The sequence below is a fragment of the Xenopus tropicalis genome, chromosome 5 (assembly GCF_000004195.4).
Source record: "Xenopus tropicalis strain Nigerian chromosome 5, UCB_Xtro_10.0, whole genome shotgun sequence".
Lineage (NCBI taxonomy): Eukaryota > Metazoa > Chordata > Amphibia > Anura > Pipidae > Xenopus > Xenopus tropicalis.
Genome location: NC_030681.2, coordinates 101,564,787 through 101,586,127, shown reverse-complemented (window position 1 = coordinate 101,586,127; position 21,341 = coordinate 101,564,787). Strand labels below are relative to the sequence as shown.

General features: G+C 38.8%; 1 protein-coding gene across 1 annotated transcript in view; it reads left to right on the top strand.

Moving 5' to 3' along the window:
• ecel1 (endothelin converting enzyme-like 1) overlaps positions 1 to 21,341 on the top strand; it is a 55,566-nt gene that overhangs the window by 10,413 nt on the left and 23,812 nt on the right. The window contains exons 2-6 of the mRNA XM_012963354.3: positions 2,132 to 3,051; positions 17,623 to 17,691; positions 17,918 to 18,028; positions 18,183 to 18,275; positions 20,206 to 20,330. Of these exons, the coding sequence (XP_012818808.2) occupies positions 2,299 to 3,051; positions 17,623 to 17,691; positions 17,918 to 18,028; positions 18,183 to 18,275; positions 20,206 to 20,330 (1,151 nt within the window). The 5' untranslated portion in view covers positions 2,132 to 2,298. The remainder of the gene's footprint in view (positions 1 to 2,131; positions 3,052 to 17,622; positions 17,692 to 17,917; positions 18,029 to 18,182; positions 18,276 to 20,205; positions 20,331 to 21,341) is intronic.

Sequence of the window (21,341 nt, the reverse complement as noted above, 5' to 3'; positions counted from 1 at the left end):
CCTAGAGTGTTCAGATCTTTCTTTAAGTTGAGTCATGTTTCATATTGTTTCTTCTAATGTAATGTTTTATTTCAATGCATTTGGCAAGTAATCTAAGGCGAATGAATGATCTGACCCCACACTTATCTATATTGCTGCATTGGTGCATAGTGAGTGAATAATAGACCCTGACTGGGCACATGTTTAAATTTATACAAAAAAATCCCAGAATCATATGGAGTGGTTTATAAGCAGCTGATATTTCTAGAGATAAACTCAAGTTTATTGTGATAATAAGAATCATGTTGCTAGCCTTATGCATTTCGTGCCTCCTGCGGGCACTTAATCATAGGCTCAAAACACAAAATACGTAAGACTAACAACATCATTATTTAGCGTTATCACAATATATATATATATCAGGATCCTGACGACGATCCCTTGTGGATCGAAACGCGTAGATTTGGAGATTCAATAAAGAATTTGTCTACAGACTAGATGCCGTGAGTGCCGTTTTCAGAATGAATATGATTATTGTTTGTGCACCCGGCCTTTGACTACTATGTTTGGTGAGTGCCGATAACTAGATATATATATAGTAATTATTATAATATATTATATTATAAGTAATATTTAAGTAATGTATCAGTGTTTGCAGATTTACCGTAAGAGCTAGGAAGTTGTGGGATTCCCTCCCTGAATCAGTCAGACTGGATGATATGAAGAGGTTGGATGGCTTTTTAGCAAGTGAGGGAATACAGGGTTATGGGAGATAGCTCTCAGTACAAGTGAGGGAATACAGGGTTATGGGAGATAGCTCTCAGTACAAGTGAGGGAATACAGGGTTATGGGAGATAGCTCTCAGTACAAGTGAGGGAATACAGGGGTATGGGAGATAGCTCTCAGTACAAGTGAGGGAATACAGGGTTATGGGAGATAGCTCTCAGTACAAGTGAGGGAATACAGGGTTATGGGGGATAGCTCTTAGTACAAGTGAGGGAATACAGGGGTAGGGGAGATAGCTCTCAGTACAAGTGAGGGAATACAGGGTTATGGGGGATAGCTCTTAGTACAAGTGAGGGAATACAGGGTTATGGGAGATAGCTCTCAGTACAAGTGAGGGAATACAGGGTTATGGGAGATAGCTCTTAGTACAAGTGAGGGAATACAGGGTTATGGGAGATAGCTCTCAGTACAAGTGAGGGAATACAGGGTTATGGGAGATAGCTCTCAGTACAAGTGAGGGAATACAGGGTTATGGGAGATAGCTCTTAGTACAAGTGAGGGAATACAGGGTTATGGGAGATAGCTCTTAGTACAAGTGAGGGAATACAGGGGTAGGGGAGATAGCTCTTAGTACAAGTGAGGGAATACAGGGGTAGGGGAGATAGCTCTTAGTACAAGTGAGGGAATACAGGGGTAGGGGAGAAAGCTCTTAGTACAAGTGAGGGAATACAGGGGTAGGGGAGATAGCTCTCAGTACAAGTGAGGGAATACAGGGTTATGGGAGATAGCTCTTAGTACAAGTGAGGGAATACAGGGGTATGGGAGATAGCTCTCAGTACAAGTGAGGGAATACAGGGTTATGGGAGATAGCTCTCAGTACAAGTGAGGGAATACAGGGGTATGGGAGATAGCTCTCAGTACAAGTGAGGGAATACAGGGGTATGGGAGATAGCTCTCAGTACAAGTGAAGGAATACAGGGGTAGGGGGGATAGCTCTCAGTACAAGTGAGGGAATACAGGGTTATGGGAGATAGCTCTCAGTACAAGTGAGGGAATACAGGGTTATGGGAGATAGCTCTCAGTACAAGTTGATCCAGGGACTGGTCCTATTGCCATCTAGGAGTCAGGAAGGAATTTTTCCCCTTCTCCGGCAAATTAGAAAGGTTCCAGAAGTGGTTTTTGCCTTCCTCTGAATCAATTTGCACTTAGGCAGGTTATATATAGGCATAAAATGTTGAACTTGATGGATGTGTGTCTCTTTTTAACCTAACTTACTATGTTACCATGTTACAAATGTTAACTATTCAGAAAGTGGAACTGAATGCATGACATGTTAAAACTATTTCTGACAACAATATCATGGCATGATTAGCTTTTAAACAGCACTCTGTGTTTTACAGGTTTATTGTCTCAATTTTTTATATAGGAAAAAAGCTCATGTCCGTGCTCCAGAGGTTTGTATCTTCCCTGAGGACAAAATTCTTCCTAACCTGATGCCTGAAATCATCCCCCAGCCTGGTCAGTGGAAAGGTTTGGTTTTGTCTCTTCATTCATAGTTTTCTGATACTGAAGAAAGTATTAATTTTAAAGAGCATGGAGAAAACATACTCCCTTACTGCTCACTATGATGAGTTCCAGGAGGTCAAGTATGTCAGCAAGTACAATAGCTCCAGCACACTTTCCAATGGGTTCAACCTCCAAGTCAGTTCCAAAAAACAGACAAAGAAAGTTGTCCCACGATGGAGCAGACGGGAGACATGTTTGCTGTCAGGATTAGTTTTTGCTGTGGGTCTTTGTGTCATTCTGGGGTGCATGTTAGTGCTGAAGTACCTATCTATGGAGCAGGACGTACAGTGTCTTGAAGGGTGCCAGGAAAGGAAAGCTTTCATGAGGGCTTCAAAATTTATTACTAACAACATAGATCCCACAATATCACCTTGCACTGACTTCTACTCTTTTGCCTGTGGAGGCTGGCTTAGGAGACATGGGATTCCCGAAGACAAGCTTATCTATGGAACCATTGCAGCTATTGGAGAGCAAAATGAAGAGAAGCTAGAACACTTACTTTTACAGCCAGTGAGAAGGAAACACAAAGGCTCAGCTGAGAGGAAAGTGAAAGAATTTTTCAAATCTTGCCTTAATATGAGGGATATTGACAGACTGGGAGCCAGGCCAATGCTACAGGTGATTGAGGACTGTGGGGGCTGGGATCTGCCAGAGGACCCAAGAACTCAGTGGGATTTTAATGAACTTCTGTACAAGACCCAAGGAGTGTACAGTACTGCAGTCTTCTTCTCAATGACTGTCAGCCTGGATGACAAAAATTCCTCCAGATACATCATCAGGGTAAGTGATTCCTGAAGGCTATACTCATGCTCAGAAACCTGCAGTGGTTAGGGGTTAGGTAAAAATAATATAATGGTATAGGAAGCATATTATCCCTAACCAGCAAAAGACAACCCTAATTCTTCTGGAAAATAGAAAAAATGGACCTTTGTTCTTATGTTACTGTATAATGAGGCTCACACGTGTACCATCATATTTTACAACACTGGCCTGTGCTCCATTGATAAGTGGGCCAAAAGTCCAGTATACCTATATATCTATTACAATTGGATTATTTTGTTATTAAGGTCTCTTCATATAAATGATAGAAAATACTCAACTTTCTCTGCAGAGCTGCTGGGTGAGGTTAAAGGGCCAGAGAAATGGATTTATGCACAATAGGAGCGCAATCCTTCAAGATGACATCTGTAAAGCAGTGTAGGGCATTTCTGAAACAGATGCTTATTTCAGGCAGACAGACAGATTAAATCAGTCAATGGCCTATGCACAATGATGAGGAGACCACAAAAAAGGGGGTTGCGGCTTATTGGAGATGATATTTGGCCATGACAACAACAACCTAATTTTAAAAGATCTTGCATTTTACTTATATTGTATTAAAAAAATCACATTAAAATGCTTGCAGTTAGTAGAAAAAAGTAACAAATAGCAATTTTTAACATTAAACACTGCAGCTTTTTTTACCTAATTCCCAGTGCTTTCCATTATTCCAGTATCAGGCTCTTTTTTTTTTTAATTTAGGAATTGTCGCTGCAAAAGATTAAGATGGGGCTAGCACAGTGGCTAATTATATGTGTACAAAATAGAAGACGCTGGGTGGCATTCAGTTAATTAACATAGCTGTGTGCCCACAGGATCATATTTTTGGTTGTGGGCTGTGTAATTGCAGGCAAATTGCCATCCTGCTTATGCATGGCTTCCCTGAGTGTGCACTACTGCTAAATGCCTGGGTATCTGGATGCTAATTAACCACTGATTAGGATTACAGTTTCCCTTTGTGCAGATTCTTCTATTATAGGCATAACCATTTCACATGCAATTTGCAATATCATTTAGCACGGAGGCTAAACACATGTCCATTCATGTAGCAATTTGACTGTGATAAGATTTCCATTAAATTTCATGGTCCAGATTGTGCACTCAGCACATTCCTCTTACTCTGTGTAAATCCCACCTCTTTCCCATCTCCTAGTCCGAAGCTTGCATAATACAAGTGCAAACCTGGCTTTTCGCTACTATGAATGTGCACTGAGTAGCCTGGCAAGTGGTTCCCCATGGTCAGAGGGACAGAGCATCACCAAAGGACAGCAGTGTATTAGCCTTGGACAGGGCAGTGACGCACTGTAGAGTAGACAATAGCTCAATGCAAGGGGAATAATGTCTTTATAAGTTGGCTTTTATGAAAGGCTGAATTGCCCCTTCAACCTAACCCAATTTGTAATTATTAAGGTCAGCCAGGCACTAGATAAATGGAGATAAAAAGTCAACGAAAAATGCTGTAAATCTGTGAATCTATCAATCTACAGGCTTTGCATGTCACTTATAGGCACAGTCCACAGTGGAAAGTGCACTTTTTGGATGCAAATGCAGGATTTATACCCTATAATTCCAGCTTAATTGTGGCTGCACATGGGGTGAGCTAAAACAACCATAATTGCACATGAGTTTGGCGCAATTCTTTTGGTGCAAGTAATGAGCATATTGGCACAAACCATTGTGAAAAGCCTAAAATAATCACAACATTCAGAGTGGTGGTAGCTCTAGAGTTCCTGGATAGGTGCACTTTTGCACACTTTAACAGAACAGGCAGGATGGATACAATAGCACTTATTATATAGAAGTACAAGGAACATGTCCGAATGCAAGTTGAATGGAATCAATAAGTGCAACATTTTAGCCTGACTGCACTTGCAGCAGCATTCATAAATAACCCTTCATATATCCATTTTTTTCTTAGAACCCTCAGTGGATGGAGGATGTAGTTCAGAAGTGGGGGTGCAACTACAGAGAAAGCAAACCGTGTGACTGCAGGGGGGCCCAGGAATGTAGAGGGTCCATTAAGGACCTAATTAATGAGCAGTTTTAATATATCTTGATGAGATTGGTCAACATAGCAATGTTTTGGGGCCCTAAATTGAATTTGCTGTGGGGCCCAGTAACATCTAGTTATACCACTGTCCAGAGGTGTAGGAGACCCTTGTGTAGATTAAGCATCATGGCAGAAAACCTCTGGAAGAGCCTAAGTTTTGGCGTGGGGACCACATGAGCAAGGGCCAGCTATGTTCAGATGTCCCAAGAGTACAGATTAGTAAGGGCTTAATACTGAGATGTTTGGTTGGAGTTAGTGAATAATCATGGTATAGTGCCTATAATAGCTGTTCTTGGAGCTAAAGCTGTACATACAGCAGGTCCCTTAAGCTAATCTGGTCATGTATGAGTACCCCCAAGTGTCTCCTAAAGAGATATCTAGACAAAAATCAGACACATATCTATCTGAAAATCTCATTGGGTGAGGACTCAATTGCAGTTGTTAATTAATTTCTTCAGCTCCTTGCACTTTTACATTCTAGAGGTTTGGAAAAGAGTAAGTGAGAATTATCCATCATTGACACAGTTATTAACTGTTTTACTCATTGTAGCCAAAAGCAGAAGAAGAAGTTGCTCGACCCTATAGTTAAATATTTTTAACTAATAAAACTACTTGTTTGCTTTTTGATGAAAAAAGAGAGGACAGTATATTCCTTTTCTCTAGTGTCCCAGAGTTATGAGCTAGAACAAGGAAAAGCAATTCCGCAATATTTAATGAAAATGTAGTTACTGTGGGCACTTTCAGTGAAGTTTGATTAAAGTTTATGATGATATTAATCAAAACCATTGCAAAAGAAGCAATATGGCAGCTCTTAGGCATACATAAGTCTGTATGTGTATGCCCACTGCCTAAAACACTAGGGAGTTGCACATTTAAAAGACAGAAACCCTACTTCTGGTGCTTAATGACTCAAGTGGGCTAGATATAGATATCCCCTGGAATGACTCCTTACTCGCGCTTTATTGTGTACCATATGCCTGAAGCTTTGTATAGGGATTTCCAATTGTCTGCATAGTATTCATGACAGGGATTTAAGTAAGATCCAGTAACATGGATATCTTCAGATCTCAAAAATAGTTTTTCTAACACAAAATTTGGTTTTGTAGCATTTTAATATCTTTTCTGGCACAAAATTGAAATGGTTCTGCTCTATTGCTCTCAAACACAAATATGGTGCCAACAATGTACAATAGTTTTCTTTTGTGCACCAAAACCATTTACTTGTACCAAACAGATAATCAATTTTGTGTTGTTTTGTATAGTTAAAGAGGTTACACTATTATTTGTGCAAGTGAAAACATAGCCTAAATTCATTGGGAAAAAAAACAACTCCTTATTCAGTTCCATTTTCCCAAAGAGTTTCTGTGTAACACACTGAGACAGCTTTCTTATCTGTTACATCTGGTCCTATATTTATTAAAGGGGAACTGCAGCTTCCAAACCAAAACTTGTTAAAGATCTCCACACAACACAGAAACCCCTAATATAATAATATAATGCCATTTTTATATGCTGAAATCCAGCTGCAAAATAGTTCTTCTCTTTCTGCATCATTTGAAATACTGGCAGAGGAGGAAGGACTGAAACATTGATGTTACAAATTGTAACAAGTTCCCCACAGCGTACAGACAGTATGCAGGAACTACGTTACCGACAATGCATTGCACTGTGATGCTGGGAATTGTGGGATTTGGAGGATGCAGGCTAAAGGCAGGCTGAGGACAGTCAACTACGGTTACTTTTTATTTGAGTCTGAAATAGTCTGTTAGATCAGTAGGAGAGCAGGGGGTCTGTTTCAAACCATATTATTTCATTAAAAATCCTGAAAAGGCTGCATATTATTATTATATTATATTTTTTAATTGATGCATATTGCTTACAACTATTAGCTAAGTTGTGTTTGTCTATAACTAAACTTTATTTAGTTATAGACAGACTTTTAGTACAACTAATTTAGTAATAGTGAATATACTATTATATATCAGAGGAGGACTCACATGATTTCCAGTTACAAAAATGCATTCGAGAAAAGCTCTTTATTCATTGGATGGATTTAATGATGACACCTTATGTACAGTTGCAATTAGTTGCTAATTTTGAGTCTTTTCATTAATGTCAGCAGGAAGTAGCAGTTGTTTTTTTTTGCAGCTACCCCCAAGTATTATAACAGATCTAGGCACATTGTAAAGGTTGTGTAATGAAATGGACACTTCCATGCATTTATGAGCAATCTGTTTAATAGTTATATTCATGAGATGGTTTTGATCAGCATGGACAGAAAACTACAACAAAAATAGCTTTGCCACTTGAGTAAAATAATGTTTGCATATAAATGTAAGCACTGGGTTGGCATGTAAGCAAGCTTTCTCTCCTATTTGGTGTCAGATTTATAACAAAAGTCACAGCTTTACTTGTGCCTGTGGATTAGATGAACTGGTAGCTCTGACGAGGGACTGCTCCCACTCATGTCACTAAATATGCACATTAATAAGGCTCCCCATGCAGAAAAAGCTATGCCTATATGGTCTTGGAAAAAAATAAAACTATTGTTACCTATAAATAGGATATGTTATACCTTGAAACAGATGTTTTATTTTTATTGCTCCCAAACTGGGCACATCCCTACCCCCGGCACCCAGTGTACATTACTGCAGAACGATTTGCCATAAAAAAATAAATGACACTTTTAAGAACACATGTCGGGGGATGCTGGCCAGTAACTTCTTAGCTATGACATATGTGCCTGTGGGGCAGAGAGCAGTATGAGTGCAAGGCTGTCTGGATAGACTGAATATTTAGCACTAATTGCCTCTTCAAGTAAAAAGCTGCCGTCGGCTGTAATGTCCCTTAATTTCCATAGCAAATGATGGGTCTATCAGGGACCTGCAAATGGCCCTTCATGTGCAAATGTGCAAGAATGATTCCAGACTCTGGGAGAATCCATTTTGATTTGTATAATTTTGCAGTTTTTCAAGGCTGACAATTTTTTCCTGGAAACACTTTTTTTGTGGTGGGGGTGAAGGCGAATGGTAGGACTGAAGAAATGGACACTATTTCATATTTCTGGGAAGAGAATTTGTAAAGGGATACCGCCTTCACACAAACAAACCATCAAACAGCATTTAATAGTATTCTTTTATTTTCTGTTAAATGAGCCAGATTTATCCATTTACTTTGCTAAGCCTCCTTACTTGTTTCCCTTTCATTCTTATATTTGGTAATCCAATTTGCAGTGTAGTAAGTTAGGCTTTCAGATACATGTGACTTAAGGTGGCCATACAAAGGCGGAGAAAGATTTTTTGCAAGGGGGCCCAGTGAGACCAAGTAACACTACTGTATAGTGCTGATTACTAACTGGGTTACTTATTAACATACATATAAATGTACATTACCCCACTGTAAATGGATGGAAATCTATTGTTGTGGCCTTATCTAACCTCTTATTATTAAATCTGACTTGTAATTCTTATGTACAGACTTTTAGTATTGTATAAATCCACTATAGCCAAATCAGATAAACAAGACACACACACATGCATGTTAATGTACATCTATCTGGGCTTTGAGACCTTTATCCAGTTAAAATTGATATCATGTATATGTATATATAGAGAGAAAAGAGGGCACTCAACTATGTAGTGCAAGTCCAAAATGGTTATCTAGGTGTTAAAAAGTCTCTAATTTATAATAGGAACATGTCAGTCTTCTTATTGACTCAGTGGGAAAGTTGTGTTTGGGACCCAAAAAACTTTTGCACATTTTAACTTTATTTTTTTATTTCAATGCTTGCTAAATGCTAAATCTTGGAAAAAGGAAGAGAAACACCTAGAGTGGAAAAAGGCAAATGTCCCTCTGCATCATTTTCTGTTTTATTTTCTAAGGAAATTAAAATGACAAAGTTTAGCTAGAACAGAGCAATAACACTGGCCTTTTCGCCATAGGCTGCTGTAACTAGTCCCCTAGATGTCAACTCTGCCACTGGTTGCAGATAATTAGAAGCAAATGAGCTGAACGCTAAATGAACTGAATATGGAGCCACACAGCTGTTCAGGGATGCAGAAGGGGAACATAAAGATGCAAAGGACATGTGGCTGCCCACAGTCCCCGAGTGTCTTGCTTCAGAAAGAGATGAGACCTGAGTATTAAATTATATTTCTAAATGCCAAAAAGAGATGGGAGACACAGTTATTTCAAACTTTTGAATTCAGTGCCTGGCACAGAAGGGTAAAATATCTGCCAAATGTTGTAGAGAAGCTGCAAGACTTGCCACTTCTGGTGTTAACCCAGAATAGGGATCTATGGAAGACAGATGAGGTGAAGGTGAGATTGTATATAAGATATTTTTCTGGTATATGGAAAAGCTTCAAACCTTATAGGGTGGTTACTACAGTGTTAAGTGTATGGTGTGCCATATGGACAAGGAGCGGTCTGCCCATTTATTAAACAAACATTAAAGTGCCACTGGTTTGGACTTCTGCCCTAAAATAATGTATAGCAGCATCTAGGACTGCCAGGGGAACAAGGTTATCTGCTTGGCTGAAGCAGGATGCTAATTTGGCACCCTGAAAGCTATGCTTTCCAAATGAAGTGATAGCAAACAAGTGATTAACTAAAATAATAATACTGCAGATCTCGGAAAGTGGCCATTAAGCACAAATCTAATTAATGAAACACAGAGGCATCCCACTATTGCTGCTTCTGTAGAGTAATACAGAACACGATGTTCCTAACAAACTATTCCTGTATATTGACGTCTTAGTCTATGAGATAAATGTTAGAATCTTATGACCAGAAATCAATTCCCAGTGTGTCCCTCTCACTGTGTGAGGAATGTTTACCGTAAAAGGGAATGCTTACGAACTCTGTGAAATGGTAATGTTATCCATTTAGCATATCTTGTATGGTGGGTGGTTCTTTTTGACCCCTTTTAGGTTCAAAGGTTACCATCCCTTCTATAGTGCTAGGCAGTCACACTGATATGTGTTTTGAATCCTGATGCATTTATGCGGTTAAAAATCACATTCAAACTCATTCGGATGCAACCTTTATGAAACTCAGTCACTGCCTATTTTTAAAGTGAAATTCACTCTCCAGTGTATAAATTCTATCCAAGCAGGGATTGATTTTCATTTCACTGCATGTCTCTATAGAGATGCAATTTCACATGAAACTAGCTCTATCACCTCCTGGGTCACATAGTGGGACCCTTTGAATCATAAACACAATTTGCATGTTATAGTCATATGTTTTGTTAATGTTTACTATATTCTGGCATAGTGATCCCCAAGCAGTGGCTCATGAGCAAGATGTTGTTGCCCATCCCATTGGATGTTGCTCCCAGTGGCCTAAAAGGGGGTGCTAATTTTTGAATTTCTGGCTTAAAGGCAAGGTGAACAGACAAACAGAAGTTAAAAATATAAATCTTTATTGTAATCCATTAAAAAATCATACTTATATTAATGGATTACAATAAAGACTTGCATTTTGAACTTTTGATTTTTTGCAGACTTAGGGGCTGATTTACTAACCCACGAATCCGACCCGAATTGGAAAAGTCCCGACTTGAAAACAAACATTTTGCGACTTTTTCGTATTTGTTGCGATTTTTTCGGCTTCTTTACGAATTTTTCGTTACCAATACGATTTTTGCGTAAAAACGCGAGTTTTTCGTATCCATTACGAAAGTTGCGTAAAATCTGGCGATTTTTCGTAGCGTTAAAACTTGCGCAAAAAGTTGCGCTTTTTTCGTAGCGTTAAAACTTACGCGAAACTTTGCACCTTTTAAGTTTTAACGCTACGAAAAATGCGCAACTTTTCGCGTAAGTTTTACCGCTACGAAAAAAGCGCAACTTTTTACGCAACTTTCGTAATGGCTACGAAAAACTCGCGTTTTTACGCAAAAATCGTATTGGTAACGAAAAATTCGTAAAGAAGCCGAAAAAATCGCAACAAATACGAAAAAATCGCAAAATACCGATCATTACGAAAAAAACGCAATCGGACTCATTTCGACCCGTTCGTGGGTAAGTAAATCAGCCCCTTAATCTTTAAATATTGCATTAATTCCCTCTTTTGGTCACTAGAGGACTGTGTCTGCAATATGTATAATACTAACCTTATTTACTTTGATTGATTTTAATAGTTGTAATAGAACCTCATGCAGGCTGCCACTCTACATAGGGGCTACCAACTAGCCAATCACAGCCTTTATTTGGCACCCATGGATATTTGTGTTGCTCCCCAACTCTCTTTACATTTGATAGTGGAACCTTATTAGGTTCAGTGGTTGGCTGATAGAAGATGAGATAAACACATCATGATTTCTATGCCCTGTGCAACTGCCATCACCTACACAGTTGAAAGTATTGAACAGCAGTACTGAAATGCAACAATATCTGTTAATCAGAGAACCTTATTCATTAGTGATAAAAAAAAAATAATACAAAATTGTTTTGGTTATAGCTATTCCTATGTCTGCTAACTAAACTAATTGTTGACTAACCAGAAACTTAAACTTCTACTGGTCCCAGGTAAGTCCCTTATTAGTGGAAACCAAACACCTTGACTAATTACAAAGCCCAAGGAGCATACATAATTAGACAGGAAGGAGCACAGAAATGGGGGTGCAACCTACAACTCTCAATAAGCAATAAATCAATTGAGTAATTAGAACTATAGGTGCAGTTAGTGCATATAACGGAAAGGCCAACGTTTAATTACAGATAGAGTCCTTTTGGATAAAGGATTTCTTTCATAAAAGTTGCAATTTTCTAAAAAATGTTTTGGTGTTTTTTTTGTTTATTTTCTGTTAATCCTTGATTTTAAAGAGCCACCTTGGAAAGAGAGTGTGTATAGGTAGTAAAGCACAGGCCAGTTTTTGTTTTGTCTAGCCACTCCACCAGCCCACCAGAAAAATTGTTGAATATTGGAAAAAAAAAAGGAAAAGGAAAAAGACAACTAAGGCATTATTCACTACAAGGCAGTTGGCAAAGTGCAAAAAATGTAATCCACCATGATTTTGCACTTTGTACGCTGCCCTGTACTGAGTACAGAGACCTCTGTCTGCCTCGTGAATACATTGCTGGAAAGCCAAACAGACACAAGGAATGACAGTTTTATAAATTAGCTTTAAAAAAAAGTTATTAGAGTCAAAGTATTTATTTTTGTTAAACCTCTGGGATCGATTTTCCACATTTCATTGGGGAAGCACATTCCTTGCAAGGGTGTTTTAAGTGACAATATGCCTGAGTCTTCTGGCCAGAAGAACTGCGCTTGGCTAAGATTCAGGTCTCCCTGTAAGAAGCTTGGGATAAATAAAACCTGGCTGCTGTTTTTTTATCTGGATAAAACTGATACAAATCACATAACAATGTAAATTATACTTCTTCAGATAAATCTTCTTTATTACTATGGCAGTTATAAGTTAATATCATCCAAGGCTTTCCACCTCCATTTTATCATCCACATAAGTGTGACACTACTGTACCTATCTCTGACTCAATGGGGCAGTAGGAAAATGTGATAAAAATACAAAGTTTGCCCAGGTTTAGTAAAATATAATATGCAATTAAATATTTGCTTTCAAACAGGTTACCAGTAAATACTACTTCCTGATTGGCTGCTATGAGTTGCTAGACGTATGAAGCTTTATGACAAACCCATTATAGCCATAGCTACTGGAAAAAAAAGCTGTTACAGACATAATGACCATGTGTCTCAACTGATATTTTCTTGTGTCTCTACCCTAACAGCATCTGGTCATCTTATGAGTAACATACTTATGGTAATGAATCACCCACTTGAGAATAAGAGTAGAACAAGAATCTATTTGAATCATTTAACCCATTAAGGACTATCTCATTATCTTAATGTGTTTTCTCAAAATCAGCTTGAAAATGGTACTTTTACTAAATTTGCTTTGCCAAAGGTCAATACAAGATATAATTAACTGAAGGGATATCCGCATAGGTTGTACAGCACCAAATGGTTCCCTTTGCATCTCTAGTTAATTGTTTTCTTTATAATCTTTTTAGCAGATGCCCTCCTATGGCGCATATAGGGAGAACCAGAATCATTCCTATTAGTGGGATCTTTCTCTACTTTCTTTCAAATTCATTTGTTAGTTGCTTGCTACCACTGTTCCATCTTTTCCTCTCATTTCTCTCTCCTCTGTCTCTTTTACCACTTTACCCCTTTCCAATTCTCTCCCTCTCCCTCTCACTGTCACTTGGCCTGTGCTTAAGAGGGAAGCCAGCCAAGACATTAGTACAAATTATACAGTATGAAAAAAGATAATCTATAAAGTGATTCTGAAGGTCATCCTAACCTTCAGGGAGCTCTGCCAGACCCCCCTTACTCTTGGCTCACTTGAAATCCCTCTCTCCCTCCCCTTTGCTTCCTGGACCCGGCAGAAATAAGCCACATCTAAAACCCTGCATTTATCAGCAATGTTACTTTCCTCCTTGTTGCTATAAAGATTACAGAGATGCAGGTGCTTTATGGTCTCTGATTATTGGTTTGAACCAGGTTCAAAATGGGATTCATAATAGGCCCTGGCATTTTAAGTACAGGGAGACCCAAACAGACGCCGCACTGGGCAACTATATAGTGTCTGTCTCTGGCAACTTATAGCAGCCCCCTGGCATTTGCCAGAATTTACATATTGCCTGGTTGGAACTAACCAGTATTTTTACTTGACATTTAAGGGCTATATTTATCGTGCTGTGTAAAAAGTGGACTGAAGCATTACCAGTGATGTTGCCAGGGCAACCAATCAGCAATTAGATTTCAGCAGTTAGAAAACCAAAGCAAAGTAAATGATTGGCTGCTGTGAGCAACACCACTGGAAATGTTTCACTCCACTTTTTACACAGCATGATATATATACCCCTGGTGTGTCGCCTCTTTATTCTTTATTTCACTGTGCTGTCCAGGGCCGGAACTGGGGGTAGGCAGAAGAGGCACCTGCCTAGGGTGCAACGGTGGGGGGGGCCCAGGCAGGAACTTCTTCTTTCACTTACCACTAGTTCCGGGCCCTTTCCCTCTCACTGCAGTACCCCCCAACCAGTGGCCCCGGCAACCCCGCCGCCCTGTGTGCGTGCATCTTGCGCTTGTTTGCACAGGGGGCCGGGGGGAATGTGGGCCAAACCGACCAGGTTGCCTAGGGTACACGGCCGGCTTGGCCCGGCACTGGTGCTGTCCAACTGTTTATACTGTATATAGTGGGCCAGTTATGAACTATGCTATATGTTTGAGGGCCAAATTATATTAAAATTATGTCACTTTTAAAATAGCATTCAAGCCTCTAGTTGGAAAGACATACTTTATGAGATCTATATCTTTTTAAGAAATGTTAGGGCAAAGTCACATTTTGCATAGGGTCCACAGGGATCCACTCCCATCCACAGTTAAATGTAGCTCCACTGACACAACACAGTGTCAGCCTGAGTGCAGCCAGTAAAATGCAAAAGCATGCATTTTTTGGCCTGATCTTCCTTCTGTGTAGTACTGTAACTAGTACACTGTGACTATCAGTGAAGTTACACATAGGAGCAGACAGAAACGCAGGCAGAGAAAAGCTTATGCACCATGTGGCCTTGCCCTTATTGTTCTACAAGCAAAGAGTCAATATTAAGTGCCAACATGTTCCACAGCACTGTACAATAAGTTGGCCAGAGCCCCAACAGTATAACAGAAAGAAACAAAACAATTACAAGCAATGGAATAAGCACTGAACCATAAGGTCAGAGAGCCCTGTCCGTGAGAACTTACAATGTAGGGCTGGGGCTCTATCATAGATATATGTTACAAGCAGACACTGTGACATATTTGGGCAAAGGATGACACATTTACCTAAGAAGATCATCTACCAAGAATGCAATATGTTCTATTTGCAAATTCAGCTCTATAGAAATATTATCCCAGTAACTCTTCACAGAGGCTTATGAATTGCAGATCCTGTACATGATTCCCAGGCAAAGCAGGGTGCCGCTCCAAAATACACAAACACAGTTGTTATCCCCGGACTCTACACTGAATATTTACATGCTAGAAGCTGAGCAGTAATAGGATTAGATCAGTGTGCTGCCTGTGTGCCCTCATACAATGTTTAAGCTTACCATCATATGTGTTAAATGGAAACTGCAAAATTGCTGCTAATTTTGTAAACAAATGACAATATTACCATTAAATGGTTAGTATATGAATAATTTAGTCATGGATGTTTTGTTAACAGCATTTTTTTATGAGATCATTTCAACAATTGGATGACTCTGACAGACCTAATAGCTAACTACCCAACCTGTATCTGCTTTTATAAAATACTTTCTGCATTTGGATACTTACTTTTGACTGTCTGTCATTAGGTTTTTTCAACATTATCTCCCATAGAACCAATTTTAAAGAAACAATCAAAATTTTCCTTTTTTCTGTAATAATAAAACATTGCCTTGTAATTGATCCCAACTAAGATATAATTAATCCTTATTTGATGCAAAACAATCCTATTGGGTTTATTTAATGTTTAAATGATTTTTATGTAGACTTAAGGTATGGAGATCTAAATTACAGAATGATCCCTTATCCAGAAAACCCCAGGTACTGAGCATCCTGGATAACAGGTCCTATACCTGTATAATAAAGCCTTACCCATGTCAGATCTGCACCACTACAAACATCTGTCCACATGTCCACACAATTGTTTTTGTGCAAGTCGATGAGTATTGGATTCCATAATAGAAGGACCATACTGCTTTGGTTTAGATAACTCCCAGTTCTAAACATTTCGTTATACACATTTTTCTGGTTCCAGTAAATCTTGAATGTGACATTTATTGTGATTGGGAGAGTTACAGTCCTTGACTTCTTACCTTCTGAGACAGATAAAAGGCCAAATAAAATGTGTCATATCCTACCAACATTAAATAAACTGTGGTTATAACTGCAGCACTTGTCCAGTATATATTGCTTAAACTGAGAAATCCCTAAGGACAATTTCATCTGAGAAACAATAAATAATGGCATTTTAGGGACACTGTAGGTTGTTTATTGAGTGCATTGAGAATGTTTGCACTAATGTTGCTTTTGGTTCTGGAATCTTGTTGGGTGCTTGACTCCACAGAGATTTGACTCTGTGGAGATTTGGACACATACTTGGCCAGTGGTGAGAGAATAGGAGGTATACCCAGGGTATTCTATGGACAAATCATGGTGTGGGTCTCAGTATCATGGGGGCACCTTGTTTAACACTGCCCTGTATAGAAAGGCAATGAGACTAGGGGGCTTTACTAATACTTACCATAATTAGATAACAAGCTCCTTTGAACTACTAGGACATAACACTGGCTCTTTTGCCAATAACAACAAACTGGGAGGAGCCATGAATGACATGAATGGCTTATCACAAAACTCACCCAAACAATGTATTCCAAATAACATCGGTTATCAGCTTTGCAAAGTGAGCCAACAGGAACCTGCATGGAAGCCTTCATTGCTACAAAGGAGCTTGCTTATACAAATTATATTAGAGCTTCCAAAGAGTAAATATCAGTCACTAATGCTAAACTTGACTGAGATTCGTTGTTATTTTCTGTGGGCAGCAGTTTCAGTATTTACAGTACATGCTTTGCTTCCCAATGGCTGCCTACTGCCTGCTTTTATATTTCTAACAAACTCAAATACTCTGAGTCTTGAACATTCCCTGTGTAAAAGGTCCCACTTCCTGTGGTTTTCCTGTACGACTCTTCTGTCTGGACACTAACTTTTATAGCTGCTCCTTTTTAAAGTTTATTTTGGATTTTTATTGCTGCGGGTAATTTCTTTTTTGAACCACTTCTGTTCCAGGCGCCCTGCTGCTTGCAATGCATTCTGGGTCAATTAGGTAGCAGCAGGGAAACATGAGAAGCGGCAGCAAGGAAACAAATGTGCAGCCCAAAACTCAGTCTCAAAGTATTTTTGCCAGAAAAGTGTCCAATATTTAACCCCTAGAAAGACTCTATCAACCTTTTATGTTATTATTTTATTTTATTTATTTTCTTGTGTGGCTACAATTAATATTATTGGCAAGGTCTTTTGTGGTCACAGAGCTCCATCTGGCACAAAAAGAAAGAAGATCTCTTGATCACCCTATAGTTCTTCTAAGCTTTTGTACAATTTTGCCTGAAGCTATTTTATGAGTATCTCCTCCCTTAAGGTGGCCAAACACGTAGCAATTTTTGATCTTTCGCGTGACTATTGGTCGCACAAAAGATCGCTCCCACCCTCCACTGATGTTCAATATTTTGACATACAAGTCTATCTGATCAAAGTCTCCCATGTAGTTCTGCACTAAGACTACTAGAGAAGGTACTACTGTATTGCACTATTCATAGATTTATCTGATTTTAAAAGCTATGCTTCCAAGAAAAGAATCTTATCCATTATATGAATAAAGGAAGGTTCTAAAAAGCCTTACTCACCTCTTGTATTTTGATATACCTTGACAGATTGATCAGGATGGCTTGACACTACCTGAGAGAACTCTGTATCTAGGACAGGACGAGGAGAGCATTAAGGTGACTGACTTTTTTCTGATGTAAAAAGAATCACACAGATTTCTGTTGTTCAGTTTGACTCTCCCCATTACATGTACCATGTAGCCTGGCAGTGTTTCATTATAATTAGTCAGTTTACGTGAGCCACTGGGAATTCATAAGATGCATATGTGCCGTGTGCCACTGTGACAGCATCTAAATATACTGAATGTTAAAGGCTTTGGCCGATATATCTTGTACTCCGCAGGTCCTGGAAGCCTACAAGGTCTTTATGCAAACAATTCTTTCCCTTCTTGGTGTGGAAAATGTACAAAAAAAGGCAGAGGAGATTCTTCATTTGGAGCAGCATCTTTCCAATGTGAGTGACGTATCAATCTACATGTAAATAAAGGAAATAAACTCTGTGGTAATGATGCTACAAAACTCATAGCACCAACCACAGAGTACTATGTTATGGTTTCACTCTTGTCATGTAGTGACTGCCCTACTAATGTTTCCTTCTCTGCATGTAGATCACTATTTCTGAATTTGACGACATGAGACGGGACATCAGCACCATGTATAACAAGGTCACTCTGGCACAGTTACAGCAGATTACTCCACATGTATGTATGAATTTCTTTAACTTAACAATTTATAAAAGGGGAAAAGAAGGAAACCTCGGAAGTGCAATACATAAAAAGATTCATGTGGAAACAAAATGAATAGAGAGTAGATTTCCATTTTATGCAAATACCCAAAGATGCTATAGCTCCCTGCAGGAACAAATGATGTGTAAAAATGTATAGAAAAATCTTCATACTGTTTCATGCATCAGGTTTGTATAGCAAGATTGGCTTGGGGAAATTTGCACACATTTTGTTAAATTCAGCTTTATGAGCATGATACTTGTAGGCAGAGAGAGAAAGAAGAAAGAAATGGAACTTGAGTATAATAACCGGGCATCACAGAAATGCTCTGTGCCCACTAAAACAGATTTGAGCCAACAACCATTGAATTGGACACACAATGGGGACACTACAAGAAGAAAATGTTTACCCAGAAGACACCAGAGTTTATTAGAAAAATCAAAATGAAAAAGAAATTAAAATGCTTTTGCTGTAGAATACTTCCTGTTGATTTTGAGTCTGGCATTTCCAGGAGATGCTTCACTCAGATGTTATAGCAGAGAAAAGGTCTGTTGGTGGGTTTACATGTCCTGGACAAATGTCCCATCTATTAAAATAGATCTGGCTTTAGGTACATCACTGAAGATAGATAACCTATGGGTAGGTCCACTAAAAGGTTTCTGTGACCCAGTTTATATAATTAATCCCAGTGAGTCCTGTTAGGTTTCTTAGTTGTTCTGCCATCTTTCTCTACTTTCTCAGCCCCAGCCAATAACACAAGAGTTATTTATGTAGAATATCACTACTGGCAGCTATCATTAATAATTGCCTACCACTGTCTAATTCTCCTTCTAGCTGATCAGTTACAGTGTCGTTCAGGATTACTGGTGTAAATCATTTTGCCACCTTAACATTTCATTGCCTTTTCTGCTACTGTCTTGGTGTAGGATTTGCATGAAGAAACTCTCATTTTTTCTCTGTAGGAATAATAAACCATTACACTAAGCACCTCACCTTGGGTCACTAGCTGACATCAATAGAACATCTGCTAAAATTACGTGTATTTAGCCAGATGAGCTAATATTTGCTAATATTGCAATGGGCAGATATACATATTATACATATATACAATAATGTAATTATTGGGTTAGTACAGTTTGGTAACAATCGCACAATGTGCTGCAGACGAGTTTATGATAAAATCTGTTTTATTGTGTTGACCATTTTGATAAAGGGGAACTGGAATTTTATATACTTTGGAATATTAACTGCTAATTAATTTGAGTATTTGTTCAAGGAAGATCCATGCAAAAGGGTAACTCCGGGGTACAGTTTAACTAACTTTGGGACTAATTACCTGTAAGAAATGGTCAACCCCATTATTTTTTCATATTCATAGCTGCTTCATATTTAATTTTGTTTCATACAGACTGGAAACAGTCGGTGTCTGGATTTATTTAAAAAAATGTAAAAAAAAAGAACTCAACAGAAATACAGTATGGTGTAAATAGGGACACATTTTGAAACGGGTTCCTCTGGGCCTCCTTAGAGAAGCCAGACTCCCCAATCTCTGCACTTTCTTTTTCCACATGGTTCTTAATCCGAGGCCCTAGATCTGCTTGTATCCCTTAACTCATGTGTGTAAAATAGGGATTGGCCATTTTATATTGCATTTTTCTAAAATGTATTAATGGGATAGAATTGGCCCATTGGCCCCCATTGAATTCCTTGCCGTTACATGCATTGTAGCTAGGCCCCTGCAAGTATATATATTTGGGGGGCAGTTTTTGGTTTGTTTTTAATCTGTTTAGGGATCAGCCGTTAATTAGCAGCTAATAACACCAAACAAATTAAATTCTTTACAATTACATTTAATTCAGGATCTGTTTTTATCTCTTTCCTGATGATCTATTTCCTTGTGAATCAGCTGAACTGGAAAAACCTTTTGAACAGAATATTTCATACAAACTTTCCCGAGGATGAGGAGGTGGTTGTGTTGGCCACGGATTATATGCAAAAGGTATCGGAAATGATACGATCCACTCCAGCAAGGTGAGTTCAGTTCCAATTTTGGAAACAGATTCATTCTATTCCAGCCCTCTGTTCATCTCCCATTCTGACTTCCTAGCTGCTGCCGCCTGCAGACTAATTCCAAATTGAATAAAGGAAATACTGATTACATCCCATGGGTTACTACACCAAAGCATATTTGAATCCATTAATACATATTCCCTTTGCTTTAGTTCTGGAAAAAAGCCAAAATCAAGCATCAGTATTACCAGTTGGTTACCAAGAATATAAAACATAATTTGTGGTAATATCAAGGTATTCCTTTAGCATTGTAACTCATGGTGATGTGGGGGGCGGGGCTGTACAGCATTAAAACTAGCATTTTAAGGCTAATGTTACATAAGCCTGTTTGTCCAGCACCCAGGCAGCTCCTACCTGGACTTGGATGCAACAGTACATTGGCAGGTTATTATTATTATTATATATTTGCTATGTCAGGTTGTTTTCAATAAGGTCTTGGGAAATGACAAGGGCAAATTAGGACTTTTTCTCTACCATATAACATATGCAGATAGAAAAACCACATCATCTCAAATTAGCCTAAGAGTTTTATTGAGGTATGCAATGTAATCATCTTGGTTATTATTTACATAACTTATTATATAAAAAAAATAGCATAAGCTCTATTTGCCACTTGGAAAAATGGAAGAGGCAAAAAAAAAGAAGGCAAAGAGTCCTTTTTTCCACACTTTGCTTATTCCCCTGCACATTGCTCCTAGAACTGTCCACAAAGAGCTGCACCTTGCTCTAAATGATTTGCTGCCTGCATTCACAGTGGTAGGTAGTGGGAAGTCACTGACTAACAAAGAGGTTAGAGAGCTGTAAAGCAGGAAGTAGAGTTCTGGCTATTATGTTAAGGTGGCCATACAGGCACCGATATTATCGTACGAAACCTCGTTTCGTACGATAATCGGTGCATGTATGGCATGTCGGCGAGTCGACCGATATCGCAGGAAGCTGCTGATATCGGACGACTCACCGATCGGACCAGTT